At 46.0% G+C, this 25200-nt stretch overlaps 3 protein-coding genes across 7 annotated transcripts; 1 reads left to right on the plus strand and 2 right to left on the minus strand.

The window, feature by feature from the left end:
• Window positions 1-44: 44 nt before the first annotated feature.
• On the minus strand, window positions 45-6790 carry chaf1a (chromatin assembly factor 1, subunit A (p150)). Of its 2 annotated transcripts, XM_057039035.1 has the most exons (17): window positions 6489-6790; window positions 5375-5422; window positions 4983-5165; window positions 4537-4913; window positions 4383-4445; window positions 4015-4259; window positions 3858-3939; window positions 3716-3784; window positions 3399-3616; window positions 3048-3216; window positions 2839-2919; window positions 2454-2552; window positions 2121-2370; window positions 1699-1855; window positions 1227-1545; window positions 1010-1094; window positions 45-782 (listed from the first exon to the last, which is right to left on the minus strand). In XM_057039035.1, exons 1-17 carry the CDS (start codon window positions 6550-6552, stop codon window positions 670-672), a joined length of 2622 nt encoding a protein of 873 aa, XP_056895015.1. In that variant the 5' UTR covers window positions 6553-6790; the 3' UTR covers window positions 45-669. The 2 variants fall into 2 exon arrangements, with proteins under 2 accessions (XP_056895015.1, XP_056895013.1); XM_057039033.1 differs by having other exon boundaries at window positions 4537-5165; window positions 6489-6789.
• A 1929-nt stretch (window positions 6791-8719) lies between these two features.
• On the plus strand, window positions 8720-14184 carry scamp4 (secretory carrier membrane protein 4). The gene is made up of 7 exons (XM_057039149.1): window positions 8720-8873; window positions 9280-9306; window positions 9398-9526; window positions 9654-9810; window positions 11445-11546; window positions 12202-12319; window positions 12400-14184. Exons 2-7 carry the CDS (start codon window positions 9300-9302, stop codon window positions 12586-12588), a joined length of 702 nt encoding a protein of 233 aa, XP_056895129.1. The 5' UTR covers window positions 8720-8873; window positions 9280-9299; the 3' UTR covers window positions 12589-14184.
• A 38-nt stretch (window positions 14185-14222) lies between these two features.
• On the minus strand, window positions 14223-25162 carry si:ch211-129c21.1 (uncharacterized protein LOC563087 homolog). Of its 4 annotated transcripts, XM_057039044.1 has the most exons (15): window positions 25003-25152; window positions 23595-23826; window positions 20036-20408; window positions 19815-19957; window positions 18702-18764; window positions 18259-18357; window positions 17946-18045; window positions 17567-17677; window positions 17263-17414; window positions 16972-17144; window positions 16656-16812; window positions 16302-16524; window positions 16107-16222; window positions 15806-16016; window positions 14223-15711 (listed from the first exon to the last, which is right to left on the minus strand). In XM_057039044.1, exons 3-15 carry the CDS (start codon window positions 20142-20144, stop codon window positions 14957-14959), a joined length of 2412 nt encoding a protein of 803 aa, XP_056895024.1. In that variant the 5' UTR covers window positions 20145-20408; window positions 23595-23826; window positions 25003-25152; the 3' UTR covers window positions 14223-14956. The 4 variants fall into 4 exon arrangements, with proteins under 4 accessions (XP_056895024.1, XP_056895026.1, XP_056895023.1 ...); XM_057039046.1 differs by lacking the exon at window positions 23595-23826 and having other exon boundaries at window positions 17567-17659; window positions 25003-25162; XM_057039043.1 differs by lacking the exon at window positions 23595-23826 and having other exon boundaries at window positions 25003-25162.
• Window positions 25163-25200: the final 38 nt, after the last annotated feature.

The following is a 25200-nucleotide window of genomic DNA, read 5'->3' on the forward strand; positions in this document are numbered from 1 at the left end:
CTGCGCTCCGATCTGAACCTCAGTGGATAAATGGAAAAGTTGGGCGCTTTTATTCGTTTAATGACTTTATCCTGTTCAAGTCTTCTTGAAAAAATACAGAAAATACATATTTATAAGACCATGACAACAGATCTACCTGTACAGTTTCAGGTGTACTACCTACTGCTGAGAGCTGTTGGGATTAGAATAAATGCACCCAATGACATCGGGGGAACTATACAGACTTTCAAACCCTTGCTGCCTGAATCTGAAAATCTATACACACGTTAGACTTAACAGAGTTAAAGTTCAGTGTCTCAGAAACTGTATATAATGCTGCTCTGCTGTCTGGAAAGCTCGTCATAAAGCGGGTGCTCCCCCTCGCAGCTGGAGCAGTGCTTCCACATGTTCCTGATCAAATCTTCCCACAGTTAATGAACACCAGACCAAGCTGTTCTCATCTGCAACAATCAACTCAGACACAACTACTGTTATACAGGCACAATGATTCCAGACTCCTTTAAATAGAATCAGATTGGACAAACATGGTACAGAGCAGGAGCCGCCGGCTTCGAGTGTGTCGCATCATCTTGCTGGAAGATTTGATTGATTCTTCCTTTGAAAATCCATGAAGTTCAGAACCAGGGAATATTTTTTCTGGGGGGATTTGAAGCAGCCTCAGGTGTGTCCTCACGCACTGGTGGGTGTGGGAGAAGCACCGGCCACGGGGAGTGCAGAGGGATCGGAGGGGGCGACCTCCATCGCAGAGTCTCCTTCCCTGGTTGAGCCTCCTCTGGCTGCAGCTACAACAAAAAACAACAGGTTTCACTAAAAGTGAGGAGAACAGAGCATCAAGAGTGGATACAGAGACAGCATTGGAGCTGGGGTCGAGGACTAAAGAGCTGGGGGAGTCAGATAAAACGGACATGTTTGTGTTTACTGGGTCGAGATTATGGTGTTCAAGCAAAGATTCTGAGCTGGAGAAAAAAGGGGCTTTTTGAAGATTTTTCTTTTCCCGCCCTTCACTCACCAGGCTGCGTGGACATGATAATGCAGTCCTCTTCATCATCATCCTCGGTATCAGCCTGGAAACCGTCTGGCTCTATCGTGCCCCTCTGGGAAACAAATTGAATGAGACGCATCAGAATGAATACAGGCACGAATCATGTTTTTAAGGCAAATCTTCCTCAAATGTTTGAGCACACACACAACAGGACAGAATCTAAGCGCGCAGCGCGTTTCTGCACCTTCTCATGGTCGGTACACCTCTTCATGAACTTGGTGATGGACATGCTGCCTGTGCTCTTCCTCTTTTTGGAGGCTGAAGTGGTGGAGGAGGTTTGCGGGGTGGTGGGGGAGTTTCCCTGAGAGCCGGTAGCTGCCTGGGGTTCATCGGTGGGCTCTTCTCTGGCTCCAGCAGTGAGGTAGGTCCACTGACAGGGAACAGGAAGAGCCTCCTGCCCAAAACGGGAGAGCATCTCCGCGTGCACGTACCAGCAGCAGCGCTTGTAGGAGGGCCGCTTCTCATAGACCGCGTTTTCCTTTATGAGGCGCTTTACCTGTATTCTAATGGAAAGATTTTTTATTCAAAAGTTGGGGAGAGAAGAAAAGAAAAATGTACACATTATTTACAGTTATGTTATTGTTGCTTTGATTTGAGGGACTAATTTTTGTTGAAATTCATCAAAAAGATGAATTCATTCTTCTCTTGTGCTTCACCTGGTGGGAACGTTCTCTGTTGAGTTCTGGGGGCTGGACAGGTCAGGAGGAGAGGAGGCTGGAGCGGCCTGCTGGCGACAGAACTCCTGGAACTCTGTGATGATCATTTTGCTGCTGTTGACGTTACCGTGCAGCAAAGGCAGCAGCTGGCAGAGCACTGTGGGGAAATAAGACAAAACACAAACACAAACAAAACTTTACACACTGTCAAAGCCTCATGACCACAGATTCCAGCATATTTGAGTGGAAAAAGAGCCAAGTCCAATGGCAGTGTATGATCAGTTATTTAATGGACAATTGGAGGTGTTTTAATATTTATGTTGACATGGCAGCAGGTTCAAACAACAAATATAAATTGTGAACACACTAAACTAGCGAATAAGAGAGTAAAAAGGCTCTTTTAACGCATCTCTCACACTCACATTGCTCCTCCCTCTGACCCCGCTGTGTCAGCTCCTCTTGGCTGGGACTGCTGTCGGCCTTGGGTAGGGGCTCCACCCAGCACAGAGCGTAAAGCTGGAAAAGCTGCAAACCCGGACCTTCTCCTTCCCAGATGCAGCCCTTCACCACCGGCTCCAGGACCTTCATCTTCTTCTTGGTGGACATCAGCTCATCCCACTCCCTTGCTTTGAGTTTCTGCTGTAGTTTGAGCTTCTCTGGGTCACCGCTCTCCTGCAAAATTGCAGCCTTTTTAACATTCACGCAACCTTCAAAATGGAAAACTATAACGCAGTGAAAACCAACCAATGTTATACCTCTTCTTCCTGAGCACCTTCATCATCTGAGAGGTAGCCATGAGGGACAAAGAAGCCATCGTCATCATCGTCGTCATCTCCCCCTTCTTCCTCATCCTCCTGAAATACAACAAAGTATTTAAAAAGGCTAAAAAGCTTTTAGCCCAAGCAAGTATGACAAGATGAAGGTTCCCAACTGAAGAACAGTCGAGTTGTTAACAGCGTCTGCTTCACAAAACAAGCTCCAGCAATGTCGACAAAACGTAGAGACCGTTTCCAGATGATTCCCCCCCGTTGGTTTGATGACTGACTGCTGGTTAAATGTCCCAGGCGCTTCTTTTTAAACTACATCTTTCTATGCAGCATATGCATTTGTATGCAGGTAATAATGCCCAGCAAAACTCACCCCTTCGCTATGAGACAGCGACTCTCCTGGCTCCTCTTCCTCCCATTCTTCATCGCTGTCTACATCATAGTCCAGTAAATTCTGTGGTCACAAAAGAGAGCATATTTTACAAAGAGCATCTCTCTTTCTAACAAGGCCGGATTCAATCTTCAAACCCGCAACCACAATGAATTCATTAAAAATGGATTTAGACGCAGCTTTTGACGCACCTTGTCCTGTCTAAAGGGGCAACGTGGAGACACGTGTGAACTCTTCTTACTCCAGGTGCCCCAGTAGGCTGGACGGTAGTTTTCACGGAACTGTAGCAGCTTCATGGGTCCGTAACGCTTTCGGTCTGGGACGCCGTCGGGTCTCGGCCCATCCACAACGACACAATCACTGAGAAAACAGGAAAACAAAATTTAGAAACGGAGAAAGTTGAGTATCCGTGAGCTCATTATGGGAAAACCGAGGTGAAAAAGTATGAAAACAGATCTTCCAGCAGAAAACTTGTTTAATATAGTGGCATTTATTCAAAACTAATAAATGAACACGGCGGTATTTAACGCCGCCATTCTCACCTGGAGGATTCGGACTGCGATGGTGTTGTGGGCCCCGACTGGCGGGGTTGCCTCCCGATCCAGTCTTTCAGTCCATGCCAGTTGTCTGCTTGGTTCAATAAACAGCGGTCCAGTTCCGACAGGAAACCGTCCTCGCGCTGAACCCGGCACAGCGGCGCGAGATACACGTTTTCTTTAATCTCAAATGGAGCAAACTTGCCACAAGCAGCCGCAAGCGTCTGAAAACAAAAGAGCCTTTTAAATACAACCGTTCACACACAGAAAACTTAGAACAAATATTTAAAGCAGGAGGAATCGAACCGAGATCCAACACTCACCTTTGGAGCCTGTTGGATTTTGGATTTCTGTAGAAATCGTGTAATTTCGGCTTTCTCAGCTTTCAGACGCTGCAAGCAGGAAAAAAAGGGGGGATTTTACTTGATTCCCATCTAAAAAAGATGCCCTGCTTTATTGACTTACATCTTTCTCTTCTTTCAACCTTTTCTCTTCCTCCTTCATTCGCTTCTCCTCCTCTTTCTTGCGTTTTTCTTCCTGCTTTGCCCTTAAATGTGACCAAAACGCACATTTAGTTCACTCAAATATATTTATGGTAACAAATGTTTTTAAAATAACTCACTCCAGCTTTGATTTCTTCAGCTCCTCTTTTGCTTTTAACCTTTCAGCCTTTTCCTTCTCATCTTTTTCTTTTTTCTCTCGCCTCTCACGCTCCTCTTTCTCCTTTTTCTCTCGTTTTTCCCTCTGTTGCTCCTCCTTTATCTTGCGTGCCTCTTCTTTCTTTTTCTCCTTTACGGCTTTAGCTTCTTCCTTCTGTCGTTGTTTCTCCTGCTGCAGTCGAAGCCTCTCTTCTTGTTCTTGCAAGCTCTGTAAAATATAGTATTAGTTCTCAAGAGGAGTTTAACAAATTGAGTAGTTCAATGTTAAGACTTTCATTACTTGTCAACAATCCGAACAGATTTACAGCCAAAGTGTGAGTGTCTACCTTACCTTCAATGAACGTCTTTTGATTTTTTTCTCATCATCTTGAATTTTTGGGGTCGTCTTGGAGTCCTGCAAGCACGGATGAAAATGATGAAGCCAAGGTTTTATTCATACATTTACAAACTAGACATTCAAGATGACATTAAAGTGCCAGACGTACTGTGTTTGTTGTAGTTGGTGTAGGACAATCGCTCTTCTCTGGTGAGCATTCAGACGATGAGCTGACGGATGAGTTTGACAGGACAGACTTGTTTCCTAAACTGGATGCATTTCCCGACTCATCCTGCTCTTCTGGCTCGCTCTCAGAACTCTTAGTTAAATCAGGTTCTGAGATAGATGCTACGCGACTGGTGTCTTTTTCTTCTGTCTCTTCGACCTCTACATCTTCGTTGGCTGTTGTCATTTCTTCTGATGTTTGTGAATTAGAAGTGTGATCCACGTTACTAGACTTCACAGAAGTTGTGGTTTCACTTTTGCCTCGGTTGCCTTTTGGTCGGAGGCGGGGAAAGGCAGGAGGCGGTGAAACCAAAGGCTTTGCTGGAGACAAAGTGTCATCAGTGGTCAGGTCAACTATTACATTTTCATTTGAGGGTTCAGGTCGCCTACGGCTCAAGAAGCCATCGAGTGGTCCACGACCATTAACCAAAGGTGGGCCACCGTGCAGCGGGAGCGAAGAGGACTCATTCTCTCCATCTGAGACTTCTGGTTGAGGACAGGCATGTTCACATAGACGTTTAGGGAGCTGGTTTTCTTTAGGTTCAGGGTTTAGGCGCTTGAATGGGAGACGAGCTGCAGGCAAAAAAAATAAAATTAAAAGGTTATGTTGATGGATAATATGTTTTTTGCATTTGTACAATGTACCAGTAATTGGTATCAAAGTGTACGACAAACTACAGACAGAAATGCTTTAACAAATTATTATGGTGGCAGACACCAAAGTATCAACAGGAACTGTAACAATAACCCAATGCTTCATTATCACATGCATAATAACTTACCTTGGACAAGTTTCTTGCTAGAATTGTTACTTGACTTACAGTCCATACCTGCAGAGCAAAACACAGCATAAATATAGACCTTAATTCACTCCGAACTTGCACTTGGTTAATGATTAACACAGTATTCTACACTTGTCGACATATCTTAACCATACTACACAATATATAACTAACGGTATCTCATTGTGGGCAGTGTTTTTAACCAAGAGGCGTCCATGATGTGTCGCCTTGGCACACTGGAAGAACATGGAAGTCGTATCATCCTGACATGTGGACAACGTGACTACATTTACATGAAGGTTGATTTGGGCACAATCCCCGAGACACATGATTTAAATGCTTAATTCCTCTGCGTCATTGCACTCCAATGTTCCATCTCGGTTTGTTTTGCTCTCCCGCCAACCAAAGCACCGTCGGACCATCAGGCCCCGGCTGAGCCGCAGACACCTCAAAGGCACTGTCAGGCAAAATATACAAAGCCAACCACAACAATTAACGACCGTTTCTAGTAGAAACGCCGTGAGATAAGCTACACATATGCAACTTAAAGTGAGGGGGAAACACGGCGGGGGTGGTGTCGGATTTCCTACAGCAACATCTTTGATGGAACATGCTACCACCTAACAAAATTAGCTCGACTGCTAAGCAGCGCAGCCAAAGCTACGACCCGACAAAGCACCGAGAAGTTGGCGTAGACAAGTTTGCCACTCGGGAATAGAACTGAAGACAACTTCGTATGGAGGGTGGGATATATTAGTTTAAAACTTTGGTCGTTGAAGACCTCAACTAAAGCACTGCAGTAGATGTATTTGTTGAACTGCGACTTTACCACTGGCAACATTACAAAATTAGAGACAGCGGGTGAGAAGTTGGTCGGAGCCGGTTAGTTTTACAAGACTGCAAACGACCGAGTGTTACATTGGAAATGACAATGGCTGACATATTAATTACAACACGCCGGCAGCGAGAATACTAAAAAATTACGACACAAACGCATTCGGTTTGTCACTTTGTCAACATCTCGCTATATAAACATGACAATAAAGCGTCTCCCTCACAAATGTGCTTTGTTGTTTAATCTCGACGAGCCTAATGGGAAAGGCCCGAGCCTTACCTCTTCTCCGGGGAGTCGCTGCTGCCATATGAGCCTCCATAGATGGGGTTTCCGCCGCCAACATCCCAGTTGTTAACTGGGGGCTTCTTTCGGTTGTGATTGTCTCCAGAATAGAAGAGCGCTGGCTGCACAACCCCTCAAGAATCACTCGGATACCCAGCCAACGGTTATATTGCTAGTTCAGTTTCATCTATTTCGCAGCTAGTTACATTAAACATAAAACATTTTCTTTCCGCGTCTCCAACATACTCCCTTGATTCACCCCGGGGCCTGCCTCGCGCTCCTCACTCGGAATTGGCGGGAGTGTGTAACCTGCATTGATACTTGTCGTTGATTGGTCAAAAGCGGTTTACTGTCCACTATTGGGAGCGTTTGATTCGTATACCTGCGCGTCGCGCTCACTACTTGGGGCATCATCAGACGCGCCTCTGTTACCGTCACGCAAGTCGTATCATCGTTGAATGTTTCTGTGACTTTTAAAATGGCCATCAGAAAGAAAAATGGATCACCCATCTACTTTGAACACTTTAAATAAAAAATAGATAGCGGGATACGCTGCACAGTAAACCAAGTTACGTCAACTATATGTCACTTAGCCACGCCCACTGCCCGATGTTTCGGGCTTCTTGATTGGCCACACAGGTTGACTTTAACAGCTAAAGTGGTGTTGCCAGATTAGGATTGGGTATAAATCAAGCGATTTTCTCTGGTGTTGGTGTTTCTTCTGTTTGGAAACTGACGTGAAAGCGCTTATTGTTCTAGAGCTACTATCCTCACTGTCAACGGGTTCTGCCGTGAGCTATCCCCCGGTTCAAAGAACTCAGTCTCCCGGCAACCTGCAGTCCCAAAAGTGATGCAGAGACGCACACCACACGGCGCATGCGCAATACCCGCCGTTGATCCCAACCAGGCTTCCAGTTTGGTCGTTTCTTCACTGTCACTCAAAAATAATTCACTGCATTTGACTCAAACATGATGTACTCGTTCTGTGAGCCATTACAGCAAGTGTGTGTATATATAGGCCTATATATTGGTAGAGGTAAGGCATTGGGAGAGGGATGGGTCAGATGGAAACTGGTATATTATTATTGTTATTGTTGTTAAAGGCAAAAATTTGGATTATGATTCATTTTCTGTCAGATATTCATATTGGCATGACCTCTCGATTGCAGAGGCAAAAAAAAAAAGTTTCCCGTCTTTGAGCATGTTGGTCACACAATTTGGCGAGGTCACACAATTTGTTATCCTATATACCCCACCCCCACTCGACTCACATGTCTAACCTCGTGCAAAAATAAGATTAAGCAATAAATCTAAAGGACATTGAAATGCAAGCCATACAAAATATGTTACTCAATCATTAATTTTCCTACTGTGCGTCGCCAGATATGGATGTGATTGTGACAATAGTATTTTATCCTCTGCTATAAAGTAGGGAGGAGCGGCAAGCCTTATCAAGATAATGTACATTTATCATTTGCTGCTGCTGCGCCATGAGTTTCTGTGTGTGTGTGTGTGTGTGTGTGTGTGTGTGTGTGTGTGTGTGTGTGTGTGTGTGTGTGTGTGTGTGTTGCGGGGGGTAGCTGAGCTCCTGAACATGTATCTAAGCTATTTTCCACAGTTATGTATATGAACTAACAGAATCAACATATACAAAGTTTTTTTTACGTACTTTGGTCTTTCCCACGCCATTCCCATAGCCGTTATAACATGTACTTTGGAAATTGTGCAAATTAGCAATGACACCATTTAGTGACTCGAGCGACTTTTTGGACAGCCAATAGCGACTTTCCTTGTTGAGTAGTTGGCAAGACGGAGGGAAAGGTTCCAATGAGTTGCTGAAACAAAAAAGCAACTAGAAAGAATTATTTCTCTTCATTTTTCCCCAGAAGAGTGGATCAACAGTTTCTCGACATAAACAGTGAGTTGAAAAGGAGTGACTCTTTATTATTATTATTATAAAAGTTTTATTACGGCCCATTTATATCTTGATATATACACGCATATTTAACACGTAAATATTTCCTGTGTTCATGGCTTCAAAGTTGGAACGGACACATATTTTCTGTACTAATTTGAACAAATGCCATGTGCAGAGCCCGTTTTTTCCATTCATTATATCGTTGCATGCGTGAGTTAAACACATATGGAGGAGTCTCACGTCGCAGTCACGCGTTTCCTGGTTTCCGTTCACTTGAACCCTGGGAGTTGTAGTTTTTAAGGACAGCAGTCGTGCTGCCGATAAACAGATCGGAACTACACGCGTCATGGTGCTGCGCAGTCGCAGAACATTCAGGAGAGTTGTGATTCCAGAGGGCGCATCCTGAATATATCCGGACCCCCACATTAGTCGACGGAAAACGTGAAACCCTTCAAACCAAACCGGTAATGTTAGCATCTCTGCAACGCGACATAAGTCAACTTTACGGAGTTTAAACCGTTTACCATCCCGCGAAGGCTGTTAAAATGTAACGGCAAAGATAGTTACTCTCATCCCTCCTCTCCGGACTTGCCGAGCTATCAAAATCGCAGAGTTGCTATCTCCTGTACTCTATCATACAACATAAACAAGTTCAAACTCTATATAACTATATCCACAAAGCATTTCTTCATTGCATTTTTGTATTAGCAGCGGTCACTTTAAAGTTTGGGTATGGACAGTAGCGCTGTTGTCAATATTTGAACTAGTTTAGCGATAAGTACATTGTTAAATGCTAGCGTGCTTGCACCAAAGTAAATTTGGGTAGCATCAATTTATGCGTGTTATTTACATATTTCTCCTTTTACCCAGGAACGATTTGAGGATTCAAGATGACAGGTTGGTCGGTCAAGCGTTAGCCATGTTAGTGACATTTGCAATTCTTTCTGATTCGTTTCTATGTGTTCACCATTTCTTTCACCGGTTCCAGATCGCGTCAACAACTTCCCTCCTTTGCCTGCTTTCTTGAGAATAAAACCATGCTTTTACCAGAACATCGAGGACGAAATTCCTGCACCCCATCAACAGCTGGTGCGCAGAGTCTACACACTTTGGATGTGTAAGTCATTTATTTTGCCATACAAGCCACCTCCCGCACTGTTTAAATTAATTAGACGTATTCACCTCTGATGTTTTTATCAAGCCCTGCAGCTCTTGCTGTCATCTCCTCTCCTCAATTTCTGCAGTGTATTCAGGCACACTGTGCATGAATGTCATCTCTTGCATTGCTTGGTGGGCTGGAGGTGGAAGTGCCACCAATTTTGGCTTTTCTCTACTCTGGCTCATCCTCTTCAGCCCTTGCAGCTACACATGCTGGTTCAGGCCGCTCTACAAAGCCTTCAGGTTAGTCATTTGCCAACATCAGAACCCTTTCTGAAGGATGCATCGAGGACATCGTCGCACAATTTATTTAAAAACAGGGACAGTGCACAGTAACAACAGTACTGTAAATGTGCCAGGGTTAGCCAACCTTTCATCTGTAGTCCCTAGGCAGATGTTAAAAAGTCACCCTGAAAACAGAATATAACAAATAAGATTAAAATTACAAAGTTACTGACCAAAGCAATCTGCAAACATGCACAGCAACTAAAGAAATGAAAAGAAGAAAAAAAAATCATTTAAGACATACTCCAAACATGTAGCACAAGAATGTCGCAAGACACATCAGACCACAGCATGCAAAGCGGAAGCACAGGCACAAAATGCATGCATACACAGTAAACGCAGGACCACATTAAGATATGCATGCCCAAGGTTGTCCTCTTTAGTCTACTGAAATCTGCTGAAATAGACCTGCAGTATATGATTTATCACGGAGAGAGTGTAAAGGCAGGTGGAGGCGTAATAATTTGTTGAAGAGAAATTCCAGAGTTTGGTGACAAGTACAACAATATATGTTGTACTGTCACTTCTGTATATCTACGTACAGTCTGTGCTCATAGAGATATAGATTTTCATTTTGAATTCATGTTTTTCTTTTGTAAAAGAGGGTCAAGTTTGACTGGAGTCAAATTGTAGTATTCACGTTGTCATTGCAGCTAAATCTGATACTTTGGACTGAAGGTACTTGGTATGTGGTAGAGCTTTCAGCTGAAGTTAAACCCTTGCTCTAATGGAGCCAATTTTCAAGTGTGAGACTATTTTAAAGTGGGTTGAAAGGCTAGTTGGAGAAGGGAAACTTAGGTAAGTGTGAATGTAGAAGTGTTTCACAGTATTAGACTCAGGGTTGTCTATCAACTAACTGGTTAAAGAGTCCACTAATGCTAACTGAGGTCAGACCTGATGTTCCCTTAGATGTCCATGAAAGACCTCCTGTTCCACAGAGGAAGGCTTTATTTCCTTAATCAACTACTGGTATTCTATCAGTACTCTCTCCGGTGTTGTTCAGTATCCACATTTCCTTTTTTAGGGTGAATTCAGTTGAGAAAAACAGCTTTGAAATGTTTTCAATGCAAAACAAGCACATGAAAGTTAGAAAGAAGGAAACACCTCACTTTGAACTGTAGCTGTAGAGAATTAAATAATACATGTAGGATATCAAATAAAAGGAGCAGAAAATGTGCTAAATGAGGCATAAACTGGAACAGATCCAGGGGGAACACATCTGAGAGGGGAGGAGAGGGAATTCAAACGTGGGCGACACGCCCCAGTTTGCTATTATTGTCTTTGCAGGCACAAACCTGTAGGCCAGATCAGATGGCCTGTTCAAGTTGCTCCATCCTTTTGATTTTTTTTTAATCCAGCTGAGCTTTTGTATGCACGTTGTGTTCATTTAATCATAACATCATCGATATTAGAAAGGTGGATCGTCCCTGTCGTCAGATGTTGTCAAATGTCTTTGCGTGATAGGTACAAAGTCATATTGTGTGTGGTTCCAAAGATATCAGCAGGGACAGCTAGGAGGAAACCACTGCAGGAAGAATACAGAAATAACTTCTCATCTTTCACATTTCCTTTTTTTTCTCTCATGTTGATAGGGCTGATAGCTCATTCAACTTCATGGCCTTCTTCTTCATCTTCTTCCTCCAGTGTGTATTGGCCCTCATCCAGACAATAGGCTTCTCCTCATGGGGGACGTGGTGAGTGCTTTAGACCGAGCTGTGTTGACTGACGCTGCGAGTCATTAATACCTGCTGTGAAACCGTGACAGTAAAGCTTGGCGGCACGTGGATGAGTAACACTTTGGCCATTATTTCAGCTAATACTCGCTTTTTCATTGTATCGCTTTGTTGACTCTGCCTTATCATTTATTTTAGATAAGAAGTATGTTGGATATAAGCCTGTGGAATCCTTAATTTACTATACTATATATACATTATACTTGTGGAATCAGTATTGACATATTTAAAATATCTCGTGTTGCATTTTATCATTTTATAATAGTTATTTTGCAAAGTGTAGTTGTTTGTTATGTGAACCTTAACCTTCTGCAACTCTGGTTGAAGAACATGTTTGCACTCTTGGGTTAAAAAAACAAACAAAAAAACTACACTATCCATAATCCTAAACAAGGGTTTTGGGGGTTTGAAGTGCAAAAGCAGCTGGTTAGTTTGGTTCCTGCCTGAAATCCATTTATAAAAGGATTCTCTTTTTTGGAACGGGGGTAACAATGGAGCATGTGAAAAGGAAGTTTAAGTAGTGCGTGAATGAGTGAGCGGCAGCTAATGAGCCAGTGCAGAGTGTGTGCTTCATTAACCGTCTCACTCCATCTCACTCTCGCTGTCACCCTGAAAGCGGCTGGATAGCAACAGTGGTGTTTTTCAGCACTAATGTGGGCTCGGCTATAGTGATGCTCATCACCACCGTCCTCTTCACTCTGGTGACTGTGCTGATGGGACTGGTCCTCATTAAGGTGAGGCTCACACACACACACACAGTGGTGTAACAGTCAGGCATCCGGATGGTTTTGAACCCCTCCCCTCCTCTCCTTAGGTGCACCGCCTCTACCGTGGCGGTGGGGGTAGCATGCAGCGTGCTCAGGAGGAGTGGAGCACCGGTGTGTGGAAGAGTGCACCGGTGAGGGAGGCGGGATTCAACGCGGTGGCTCAGACAGCCCAGGGGCCGACCCTGCCCCAGTACCCTGCCGCCGTGCCCAGCTACCCCGACAACAGCCGCTGGTGATGACGAGGAGGCGCCTCTAGGTGGAGACAGATGACCAATTCTTTCTGCGGCGCACAAGCGCGCACTCGTCTCACGTCACTCCGACATGACAACAGCATATTTTGTTTGTTTTTTTTGGTTGGCCCTTAAATCTTATTGAATTCAATTTTAGAGTTAAAACTTAAAAGAGCCTCTCCCTTTAAGGTTCTATTCAAACGTGTAAGTCAGGTTTCGAGGGGGTGTTTTTGCTTCAAACCAAATCCTATAGATGAGGATCATTTACAATCATTTGGACTGGGGTGAAAAGCTTGAGGATGGCATTGAGGAACGTGTGCCTTATGGACCTCGGTAATGTCTTGTTTTATTACCAGACGCTGCATGAAGAACAGCTTTTTTCAACATCTGCAAACATTTCTAATGGCATATTCCGGCTGGAGTTCTCTTTATTTGGATACACCGTACTTCGTGTTGCCTTGCTCGCCTGCTGTAATACCTTAAAACGCGCCTTAATGTTGCATGCAGATTTTGCATGTGGGAAAACATCCCATGACTCCCCCTCCTTTGTGAGCACTACTTTTTTTTTCCTTTTTAAAACTAAACATGTGCTTCTGTGGAACAAGTGGAAACATTTCACATAGCTGTCGGCGCATGACCGGAGTGATTTCCCAACCGTGCCAAAAACACTTTCCACCATTTTTGATAATGAAAAACAAACCACACCCAGTGTTTTTTCTTTTTTCCTTGTGCTCATCACATTGCAGCGTTTGCCTTTCCGCAGCAGCTGTTTGCTTTTAGCGGTCAGCGCCCTGCCGTGAAAGCACCTTATCAGCCTGTGTCAATGTTCCCAGTCACTTTCACATTCCCTCAGATAGACTGAACAGAAATTCACTTACCTCTCCTGACCAAAGCAGACGCAGCATCCCAGCTGAGACTGAAATCAAAGCATTAAAGGAAACGGCACTACGGTGAAGTCCTGCACGCATGCGTATGAACTCCTACTGCTTTCTGTCATTCTAAAACACTTGTGTAAAGAACTTGTGAATATTGATGCAAGTAATTTGACAGCTCACTTTGGCATAAAGGTCCAGTTTGTGACATTTTCAATACTATTAATTGAATCTTTGAGTATTATAAACTTGCTTAACCCTACTAACCCTTTTATTTCACTTGGGGGATATATATATAAAATATTGTATAAATGCTGTTCACAGGGTTCTACAGAGGGGATAATCAGGCTTGACTCTTAGTCAAGTGGTTGTCCACAGCTGTAATCTGTCACTTTCTCCACTAAGTCTTACAAATTTCAGTTTATTTTTTTAGCTAACTCTGGACTGGAAACACTTGTACATGCAACTAGTGAAACATCTTATTTGTTTTCCTGCAGCTGGAGTTGGAGGAGGTTAATCCGGGTTAAATGTGCTGACAGGGAGTTGTAATTTTTCTTGCAACCTATTGTTTTTAACCACCGGATGGTGCCAAACCGCGCACACTGGACCTTTAATGGAAGAACGGTTGGGTTAGCGTTTTGTTTTGTTCCACCAACTGCCAAAATGGTTTTCCACAGAGCAGAATAAAAATCAAGTATTGCAACACGTTAATAAACCTTAATCAAACCAAGCCTGTCTGATCTCAGTCATCTGAAACAAAATACGCCATTTCATGCAGCAAGATTTGATCCAGTTTATTAATGCTTTGATTTTTCCATACCTTCGATGTGGAAAATCAAAGCAAAGGTGAAATAAGAGAAAACACCTGGCCACACATTTTTTAATGAAAATGCTGTTAAAAGATATTTAAATATAGTGTTAAAGAATAGATTGTCTGTGCAACTAGATTAGAAATAACTTGACCCTCAAATCTGTGCGGCAGCTTTGTTGCCCTGTTAAATAACAGATAAGACCCAAAGAACGTTTGTCCTTGTGTTGAGCGTCGCCGTTACTGGTGTGTAAAACAGCAGAATCAGGCTACCTCGCTGTAGATTTGGGTTTCAGACTCATTCAGTGGGTCTGAACTGATCCGCCGTACCGACATCAAATCTCTAATCGCTAATGAGTACTTGATATACTCACCGTCACAAAGTTAAACTCGAAAAAACAAAAACAACCTTTGATCAGTTACACTGACGTGTTGAAAATAAATATTTAAAAAAAAAAATTCTGTACAAATATTACACACTATCATACAAAAATACACAAGAGAAGACTTCAGTGTTATCCTGGAGTAACGACTCAGAACCTGCCGTCTTCTTCCACGTCGGCGGCGGTCAGAGAGTCAACAGTGCCGAGATTTCCGACGTCGCCCAGAATGGTGCCAGTGAAAAGCTTTAGTGCAGTAGTGCATCTACAGGAGGGATTCTAACGCACTGGCGTCCCGCTCTGTACCTCAGCAGTCAAATTTCTGACTCGTCGTTTATGTATCCCAGACCGTTCAGGGTGGAAACGTTGGCCGGTGCCAGGCGGTGCTCCTCGGGCCTTTTGAAGTCAACGGCAGAGTGGTTGTTGTTGGCACGGAAGGGCCTCTCCGACCGGACCTGCGGGAGCTTCATCTCGGACGGTCTGGACGGGATGTGCATGTATTCGCCCGACTGCCGCGGCCCTTCGGCCTGCACGGGCGGCTGCCCCCGCTTGACACATGTCAGATGTCCTTGACTCCAGTTCCAAAATATGAACCCTATCAGGGAGAAGCAAATTAGGGAGAGCAGGGCCACAGCCACCTCCAAACGGGTCACCCTGCCTGGGTCGCTTTGATTCTCCGGGGTCAAAGGGTCGTCGAGGGTGGGCATCAGGTCCGGTGCCGCAGTATTCTGCCCGTGAAAAGAGTCGGTGGTATTTATGAGGCCATGACCAGGAGTGGAGCTGTCCGGACCCCCCGAGCCGGAGTTCAGCTCTAGTCTATAAACCGCCATAGTCTGGGTGAAGGTCCTGGTGCTGATTGTTTCGGCTGAGTAACAGGTGTACCAGCCAGCGTCTGACTCGGACGCGTTCCCGATGAGGAGCCCCTCGCTGTAGATGTAGTATTTGTCACTGGAGTGAAGTGTTTGGTTAGAAAACTGCCACAGGACCTGCGCCAAATTGGAGTGGACCTGGCACGGGAGCTGGATGTTGTTTCCTGGAACTAGGACAACGTCCACAGCCGCTATCGGGTCTAAAAATAAACACACACAAGGTTGTTCCCACTGCACTGCAATCAGATAAGGCTTCTGGGATACTACCCCCCTCAGTAAAGAGCAGGAGCAAACCTGGGTCAGGACACTGGGACAAGTCCCCCTCCTTTAGACTCTGCAATGCAGAACCAGACAAGCCACGGACTGCGACGCACCGCTCGGCAGCCAGGTCCCAGCCGCAGTACGGATCCCTGGCCAGAATACAGTCCACGCAGGTGTGGTAGCGGCCACAGGTACAGACCGGCACCTGGACGGCGCCGATCTCTGAGCCCGCGTACACCTGACCCTGAGAGGCACAGACAGAGATTAACAGGCAGCTAATCTTTGTTAGCACTCTCAGCCCCGTCCTGCTGCAGGCAATTAAGTGATTTGTCACCTTGCTGGCAGAGAGACTCAGAGTGTTGATTGGGACGGGGTTTTCATACACCTGAATCTCCTCAATGACGAACATCTCTCCGTCGTAGTTGACGGCCTTCTGAACGTAACCGTTTTCTGCCAGACGCAAACAAAAGGGCCGTTAAAAAGCCCGGAACGCATCACAATAATGCGTAACGGGCGATCGCCGCTAGACCTGTGCCGATGAACATGACGGCGTGCCTCCGTCCGTCCAGGGCCAGCACACTGTCCACCACGATGCGGGTCAGCACGGCGCCCCGCTTCACCAGCAGCGGCCCTCCGGTCAGAGGCCGGGCGGCCTCGTCCATGAGCGGACGGTCTCTGATGAACTGGAGGGTTTTGTCGGGAAGGTCGAGGGATCGGTTCATCCCCATTTTCCGCGCCACATTATTGATGCACTGAAACAGGAAACTGCACTTTAGCACGACAGTGCTGTTTTTATACCCTCTGGTCTGGAATCATCCCTTTAACTGCATCGGGATCCTGTAAAAATCTAAAAATCTCCTCCCTGGGTGTATTGTGGACTCACCGCTCCTGGTCTAGGGACTGGCATCTCCCCCGTGTACATCACCCACTTGATGTGAGATGTTTCTACGGCAACAGGCGTCTTAAACTTGCCCTCGCTGAAAATGTCTCCAATCTCAGTCACACTGTATGCACACACGGTGGACAGCTGGGACAAACTCCTGGGGAACACAGATGAGAAATAATCCAGCCGACTGTTTGTGTTCAAGACTGAAGAATGAGCTTTAAATATTTCCTAATTACGTTTAGAAAAACAAGTCACAAGTCCCTATCCACCAATATGCTAATTTAACGCCCCTCCGAGGACAAAGGGTACATACGACTGGGACGTGAAAACGGCGTAGAAGACGCTCTTCCTCCAATCGTCGTCCTTCAGCAGGAAAACATCCTGGACAATGGGGGGCAGGCTCAGTTCAGGAAGAGAGCAATCCAGACGAGCCTTCATGAACGATGTCCACTTCCTCTGCAGCGTCCGCTGTCCGCCCATGTCCCCCTACACACGAAGGGAAGCTCTCAGCACCCTCGCAGATGTCAGCGCATCCAGTGTCAAACTCACACTGACAACGCAGCGCTGCATTTATTGACTTTCCAAGCAGGATTTCAACATTTACTTTGCAAACTCGGGCCACCCGAGACACGGCGACTTTGCTGTAGAAGTCGTACTCCATGGCGTTTTCGCTGAAGAACAAGTACACCTTGTCGTCGTCACCAGCAGGGCTGTCGACGCTCTCGCTCACGACGTCCATGTAGACAAAGTTTGGCTCTGGAATCACAACACAGCTTAATGTTAATGAAAGCATAAAAAGACCTGATATGAATGTTCAAAATGTCCACAAATGTCACCACAAAGCAGCACAAGTGACCCAGAACCGAACACAGACGCTGCATAAAAGTGAAAAGAGAGTTTGAGCTCACCGTTGAGCCAGGAGCTCTTGAATTCAGTGCGGAGAGCCAAGTCTGAGCTGCGCAGAACCACGGGCTCGGAGCCCAAAAAGTTGATGGATGTGGCTGAATACAGGTCGTTTCCTGTCGAACAGGAACTAGATATGAGGGAAAATTCCTGGAGGTCCATTATTCACAATGAATTCAAACAATATCTCATTTATGTACCTACTATGAACTCCATTAGTGAAGTTTTAAGGACTCATTAGTGCACATTTATACACAAATGCTACGAGGCCTTTCTAACATTAAATCACCATATTGCATATTTCTGCTGCATATTAAAATTTGCACTCTACGCTGAAACGTTGAAGTGTTTCTCCTTTCTTGCTGCATTTGCACACTCACTCACCGACCATGAGGGATGAATATCTCTGGAAGGGATCAAAAGGACACTTCCCCTGTCCCTTCTCCTGCCTTCCCTCCAGCCTCAGCTGCCCGTTAACAAATGTCTGACAGCAACACAGATGCCGAAAACAGGGCAGAGGGGACAAATGACAACAAATGAGGGACAAATACACCATTTTGTGCAGCCACACTATAGTAAAAGGTCTAAAATATACATGTGCATCGTGGAATATCGTCCTATTGGCATTTGATACAGCAAAATGTCTAATGCAGCTTCAGGATGTAAAATAACAAAGGCCAGCTGCAGCCATACTCACCATATAGTCACAGGTGGGACTGAACGCATTCGTGCCGCACACATACATCGTGGTCTCGTTCACTTTGTGCAGGGTTCGAATGTAGTTTCGGCATTCCACCTGAAACGAGACCCAGCAGAGAGAATGCCAAGGCCACGCTTTTGTTAGTTCAGCCATGAAAGCACAAACAAACCGCACAAACCACACCGACCGCCCGGATCGGAGCTGCTGACCCACAGGTCAAGGCTACGCACATGCAGCGTCTCCTTCATGCCTTTATTTGGGCACGCACGCCAAAGCCGTGAGCAAAGCACTTCAAAGGGAATTCTTCACAAAGACTCCCACATAAATGATTGACAAACGCGGAGATAAACGGCGAGGGGGAGGAGGCTGCCGTCGACAAGACGGCTTCTGACGCTCGGCCTGCGAGCAAAAGCAAGAGTACATCACTGTGAGAGACGGACCTCGGCTTGTTTCCCTTTGTACGTGCACTCCCTCTGCTTCTCCTCGGTAACGCGCCAGTACACCTGCAACAACAGAGGGGAAGAGTCTTGTCACAGCACGCTGTAGTCTGTTATATCTACATCTTCTCACTGTTTAACAGGACACACTGTCGGGGTGTGTGTGTGGGGGGGGGGGGGGGGTAGACGCTGGGTCAAGAGCCCCCCCCTCCATTCGGATGAGATCCGCAGCTGTGTAACTACAGTTACATTTCCCTTTGAACTCAGCAAGACCAACGTTCGGTCCTGTTCTTCACACTGACACTGGAGCCAACAGTGCTGTCACTGGTTTATGGCCTCATTCAAGATATTTAAAAAAGAAAAAAAACAACCCAAAAAAAAATAAAATCTGCTCCTCTAAAGCTACACCCATGCCAGAACACGCAGACATTTAAGCATTTAAGGGGACAGTCCACCCTAAAGTTGACTTGTTATCCACTCTTGCACTATGCTGACAGAGCAGCCTGTGAGGATTCAATCCACTCGATATGTTCAGAGTTTCAGGTGTAACCGGCTTTGCAGTGTATAGATCGAGCAAGATTAGCAAGATGCGGTGTGGCCTGTCACAAGTTCGTACTAGCTTCGGTTGAGCAAGAATAAACAAGGCTCAACGGCAGCAGATCACAGCCTACAATCAGGCTAAAAACACAGTAGAAATGATGCCAACGAAGGGTCAATCGACTCCCAAGCACCTAAATCATGATCGTATTTCAAAGACTATAAGGAGCACTCCAAATCCTCCAACGGCGTGCTTACTGACCTCGAACTGATTTTATGCGGTACATGGTGCTTAAAAATTTGTTGACTTTGATAAGCTACGAAGCCACAGTGCTTGATTGTCAGAGCATTACCCTGTTCAAAGTAATAATATTAATGCGATTTAAAATCCCGTGCACCTTAGCGATGAAAATAGTCCCGTTCGTTGACATTGTGCTTTACAATCTGAGAAATACGGCAATACAAAGCATGGAATAGACGTTAGAATATGACGATTAAAAATGAGTGTTAGTCCTGCAACTACGTCAGTGTTGCTGCTCAGATCTTCGAATCTCCGCACGCTTGTTTGAATGTTCTTACCGCGGCCTTTTTGACAGAGATGTCGTTGCTGTCCACAGCGTATATGGCCTCGCGGGCTCCCAGCAGCAGCACACCCAGGTCGTCTCTCATCAGCATGGTGGAATAATTGAAGATCCCGTCTTCTCTGAACACCTTGTAATCATCTTAATGGGAAGAACATCTGTATAACTGTATGATCGCCGTCATCCGTCCAAACACCCAGGGGGAGAGAAACCACTTACTCTGGTAGGGGATGGTCTTTCGCGGGACACCTTGGTGGGTGTTGAGAGCACTGAAGGAAAGGTGAAGCATCAATCCAGAGAACAGGCTCAGGATCGGGAGCAGAGACATGGCTCAGGATCCAGATTTGTCTAGTCAAAGAAGTGCGCCCCGGTCCAGCTGGGCCGGCGTCATGTTTTCAAAGAGGAAGCCGACGTATGTGTGGCCACTGCCTGGGCAGTCTGGAGTCCCTCCTGGTGGGGGTCTATGTCGGCGTTAGCCTCCAGCGCTGAGCTAATGAGTGTCTCCTGTCTTCAAGTGGTGGAGGAGCAGAATCCATGCTGTCCAGCTACAGATGAGGAGTGCTGGAGGGAATCATGTCCGCGGTGGCAACATCTAGGAAAGACGAATATCGTTGTCAAGACAGCAATGAAAATGAGGTTCGAAATAATAAATGAAACAATAACCAGAGAATCTGCATCTAATTTATCCTGCTTCCAACATCACATTTCAAGGAACATTATAAAACACTTCCAATCTAATAAACATTACATCCATACGTCCTCTAAGAATTATTGATCTAATCAATTGAATAAATCAGCTGTTTGTCTAAAAGGTTTCCCCCCCATCTTCAAAAATCAGCCTTGTTTTATTCAAAGATTGAAAGAAAAAAAGAATTGAAAGAACAGAGGAGGAGTCTGTATCTGTATCTTAGCTGGACTCCCAGCAAAAGGTCACTGGGATGCTCGTAAATACATCAACTACCTTATTTACTTCTCCAAGAACAAGGAATAATAAGCTTCTCCTTGTCTTTCTTGGTTACTATGGTTACAGGGAGCTTTTTTTCATTTATTGTCAGGGTTGCTGCAACACAGAAAATGTCTGAATCAGGTGAGAAAAACTACTTTTGAATTAGATTAGCAAGCAAATCACAACTGCACAGTCAAACGTCACCGTAACTGCTGTTACGGCAGTAGAAATGTGCAGCCAAACACACGGTGTGTTCCTCCACAGTGGGATTAGTGAGAGCGTCTCTGAGGAAACAGATTGGTGAACCCTGCTGTCCACCTACCCTCACTCTCCGCTCCTCTCTTCCTCTGCTGTCCCTGATAAGAGGCTGCTTCCTCTGGGCTCCTGGGGTTCACGCAGCAGACGGGGCCCAGGTTTGGGCATGTTACCATGCTGGGATTAACGTTCAAGTAAAGACTGCGGCAGCAGCCTCATTCAAAATTCATCAAAGCTCTCTTTTTAAAACCCAAAATAACACATAAAGCATACTTAAAAGTCAGGCTCAGGAAGAAAAAGTACACCTATTTTTTTGGTGCATAATGCTGAAAGACAACCGCACCGTCCTGCAGCTCTGCAGCTGCTCTTTGGATTTGGGCTCCTGGGAGAAATATATATATATATATTTGTTTTTTTTGAGATTCACTCTTTGTAAAGCAAAAGAAGCAAACAACAGACACCAAAATGACAGGATCCAGACTTCCTCGAGAGGCAGCCGGGTGCTCCCCCTTCCCTTTTACACCTCCTGAGACCCTCGTGAATGCACATTTCACCCCACCCCCGGACTCACATTCTGTCAGCTGACACAGCAAGACAAGCCGCTTCGTGCGCGGGAACGTTTGTGCCACCTGAACGCAGAGGTCCCCCCCCTCTCCTCGGTCTGTGGGGGAGGGGCAGGGAGGGCCGGGGTGCAGGTTGTTTCTCACTGCAGGCTGCAACAGATGCTTCCGCGCGGCGCAGACAGGCAGGTATGGCTGCAACAACAGGAGGGGGCCGAGCAGTTGTCTACACTTTACTCCCCATGTGTTTGTCTATGGTCACATGACCACCGGCATGCACACGTGTGGGGAAGGTGTGCGAGTGTGTGTGTTGGGGGATGTGGACAGACGTTGAGATATTTACACAAGTTTCTTGTTACACGAGTCATTTCCTTCTGAAAACGGCATTTTATTCTTCAGCTCCACACCCTCCCAGATGGATTTGACACGTAATTGTCCATTTGAAGCCACAATTGTGGTTTTCTCGCAGAGAAAACAAGCTGGAAACGCTGAAATTTTGGCCACGCAACACTGCAAAAGTCTAAAGTTTTTGGCACACATCCCAATCACACAGAGCAACAGCTCCCTTCAGTCTGGGGCGTGTGTCGGATTCCTTAAGTCAAATATGTATTCTTTCCCAATCCAAACATAATCGGGGTTGATAGTCACTGAATTCTGCAACTGACTACTAACCTGGGAGAGGAACTGTGAACATGATCAGCTTTGGTTGCTGGCAAAATAATAACCCTGTAGTCATTTGCTAAAAACAACTAAGTTTCTGATATCTAAATAGTGACAATAAGGGTAATAAGGAGAAGACAATATTGAAGCAAATGTCATCAGCTTAGCCTCTACTGGTAGGAAGAGTTACTACCTCTAGAATGTCACATTTTTTGGAAAAGAAATGGTAACTTAGTAGTAACTAACTAGTAACTAGTGTTATTTCATCCCACAAAGCACACTGCCAACTAGTGGCCTGGCATGGAAACCGCAGCATTTCTGGTCCTCCCATTGTTAAGTTTGTGCTGGGTTCCCCCCATTGTTGTGTAACCGCAACCAGGCAAAGGATAAACACTTTAATGTTTTTGGGCCACTCATGCTACAGCTGCAATATTGTCTTTTCTCCACAGCAGGGGGTCTTTCTCTGTGTTGCTCGAGTCTGTCAGGCTTTTAGCTGCAGCAGAAACATACATATACATAAGCTGGTGCTTGGCGGCTTCAAACAGAGCACAGATGACGAGATTTGCATAACTGTCTTCGAGGAGGGGGGGGGGGGGCGTCGCTGTGCCTGACAAAGAGCTGGAAAGTGATTGAAAACCTTAATAACAGGAACAATTTGTCAAGGTATTAACACTGATGACACATATTCTAAATATGTTCTGCAGTGAAGCTGGTTTTTCTGCTTCAGGTTGAATCCTTGCCCCCCCCCCCCCCCCCCCCCCACAGGACGTGCTCTCTCCACCACGCTAAAGGCCGTGCTGTGAAATCTGCTATGAGTTACACCTCATGTTTATTGCAAGAGGATCAAAGTTTAAACACAAGCGAGCACAAGGTCTCCGCCCGCGTCGCACATCTTGCTACCATCATCGGTGTCTGGAGAAGCAGGCGTTCGTTTAGAAAGGCGCCGCATGCACGCACGCACGCAACGGAGCTCTGCAGAGATTCCTCTCGAACATTCGCAGCAGTAACCACAGCACGAAAGATGATTCACAAAGCCAGAACCGACCAAAGGCCGACTCACATAATGCGTGCGGAAATGTGAAAGTGGCTTCCCCGCATGTACAATAAATCCTCAGCAGAACTCTAAAGCGGCGAGGCAGCTTGGGGTTGTTTTCTTGTTTTTTCTCCCTCATCTAGATGCAGATGCCTGAACAACTGCGGGTTCAAAAGGCCGAGTGTGAACCGGAGGAGGCCGAGGGAGCCCTGCAGCGACCATCTCAAACACCCGGGTGTTATATTTACAGCCTGTTCGGGAGCCTCCACCTCATCCACCTCATCCACAGCATCATCTGCAGCGTTAAACCTCAGGGAGACCCACCATCGTCTCATCAGGCGTGGATGGGACGGCCGGAGCGGGTTCTAGCTCACTTCATCTGTGGGCGGAGCCTCCTCCGGTTGGAGCCGATTTACCCGCTGACCAACTGGCGCACAGGTTCGGTTGTGGTCGACTCACTGAATGACTGGCTGGCTGGCTGATCTCCAGCAACCGGTTTCCTGCACGTCTGTCAGTCGTAACGGCCCGCCGGCTGAGCTGGCCGCGGTACAAAACCCTGTCAACAGGACAGAACAGGAAACCGGTTGTGGGAGGGTGTTCACCTTTGACACCTCATGTGCGTCCCACACACACTAACTGGAAACCAGTCTTCCCCCAGTGCAGTACAGTAACGATGGTCAAAGCAAGCGCTCCCACCTCAAAACAACCAAGGCGATAGTCGGTTACCACTTTGTTTTGCTACAGAAAATACGCTGAGTTTACAATTTTCAAACACTCATGGATGAGAGTCGACTGCAGTAAAGACGACAGACTGCCTGCAAAATAAGGCAGGGACACGTTTAATGATGGGTACATCTGCCCTGACAAATTTATGTTATTTATCTCACACACACACACCTGGGCAAGTCTCAGCAGGAGTCATAACACAAGACGAAAACACGCCGGTGTGACAAGTTCACCAACAGATGGACACACCTCTCCAAAAGACAAAACAGTGGGGTTGTTTTAAAGCAACTGTCAGCGTGTGGCGCAGATATCTGAACTTTGCAATGTTGAGATTCTTGTGGAGAGGATTTCCTCGACTCAAAAGGAGATTGACTTTCTTTCTTTACACGAATTAGCGGCCTGTCACTTCGAGGGGCTCTAATTCCTCCTGTAAAAGTGTTATTTTGCAGCTGTGCAACACTCTTCAGCCTGCACACACATTTCAGGTAGTCCAGGATTTGCCATCTATACAAATCCACACCCTCCTATACGTAATGCAGTCACAAAAACACCAAGCAGACATTAGTTGTTATGCATTCCGCGTGTGAATAGTTGGATGTTCTGATTCCAAGTTGATGACGAAAGACTGGTTCTTTGCTTTTGTTTGTCGCACAATGTGCAAAACTAACTCGATAGTTACTCTCTTAATTCTGTTTTTTCGCTTGGCTTTTACCCTAAAAACACGCGCGCACGCGCGCGCAGAAACAGCCGCACATGTTTTGCTGGAGTCTCGTCCTGAAGCTGCAGTGGCAGCCGCGCCAGCCTCGGTGTTCCGACACACATCCAACTACAGCTTAGACAGCTTTCTGCTGCTATTATTAGGGCAGCATATCCTGTAATCTAAGAGAAGGCAGAAGGGTTACAAGGCTGCGAGTGCGCCTCTTAACACCTACAGGTTGTCCAGCGTGTCACCCGAGCTCCGTGGGTGAATAACTCGCGCAACCCGAAGTCGGCGGCTGAGACTCACCGGATCTGTCAGGATCCACACGGAAAACCGGGAGGGAAACGCTGTTTTTCGCTTTTCGGATCCGCTTCGACCGTCCCAGCTGCTCCACCTGTAACGTCCAACTCCTGCAGGGAGCGATCCTCGCGGAGCTCCCCGGGGGAGGCAGCTCCTGGTCACGTGACTTTTGATTGGAGCGTTTAAAGGCGCTCGTTCACCAAT

The sequence above is a fragment of the Takifugu flavidus genome, chromosome 7, assembly GCF_003711565.1.
Source record: "Takifugu flavidus isolate HTHZ2018 chromosome 7, ASM371156v2, whole genome shotgun sequence".
In the NCBI taxonomy this organism is placed as follows: Eukaryota; Metazoa; Chordata; class Actinopteri; order Tetraodontiformes; family Tetraodontidae; genus Takifugu; species Takifugu flavidus.

What these genes read in the sequence shown, in the direction of transcription:
- chaf1a (XM_057039033.1), bottom strand. Translation starts at nt 6,552, where the DNA reads ATGTTGGCGGCGGAAACCCCATCTATGGAGGCTCATATGGCAGCAGCG. An exon ending in TCAAAAGACGTTCATTGAAG is followed by an intron (nt 4,260 to 4,382) that starts GTAAGGTAGACA and finishes TATATTTTACAG; the next exon opens with AGCTTGCAAGAACAAGAAGA. An exon ending in CGCTGTCTCATAGCGAAGGG is followed by an intron (nt 2,553 to 2,838) that starts GTGAGTTTTGCT and finishes GTTGTATTTCAG; the next exon opens with GAGGATGAGGAAGAAGGGGG.
- scamp4 (XM_057039149.1), top strand. An exon ending in CCGCTCTACAAAGCCTTCAG is followed by an intron (nt 9,811 to 11,444) that starts GTTAGTCATTTG and finishes TCATGTTGATAG; the next exon opens with GGCTGATAGCTCATTCAACT. An exon ending in TGGGACTGGTCCTCATTAAG is followed by an intron (nt 12,320 to 12,399) that starts GTGAGGCTCACA and finishes TCCTCTCCTTAG; the next exon opens with GTGCACCGCCTCTACCGTGG.
- si:ch211-129c21.1 (XM_057039043.1), bottom strand. Translation starts at nt 20,144, where the DNA reads ATGTCTCTGCTCCCGATCCTGAGCCTGTTCTCTGGATTGATGCTTCAC. An exon ending in GCCGTTTTCACGTCCCAGTC is followed by an intron (nt 16,813 to 16,971) that starts GTATGTACCCTT and finishes TGTGTTCCCCAG; the next exon opens with GAGTTTGTCCCAGCTGTCCA. An exon ending in CAGTCCCTAGACCAGGAGCG is followed by an intron (nt 16,525 to 16,655) that starts GTGAGTCCACAA and finishes TTCCTGTTTCAG; the next exon opens with TGCATCAATAATGTGGCGCG.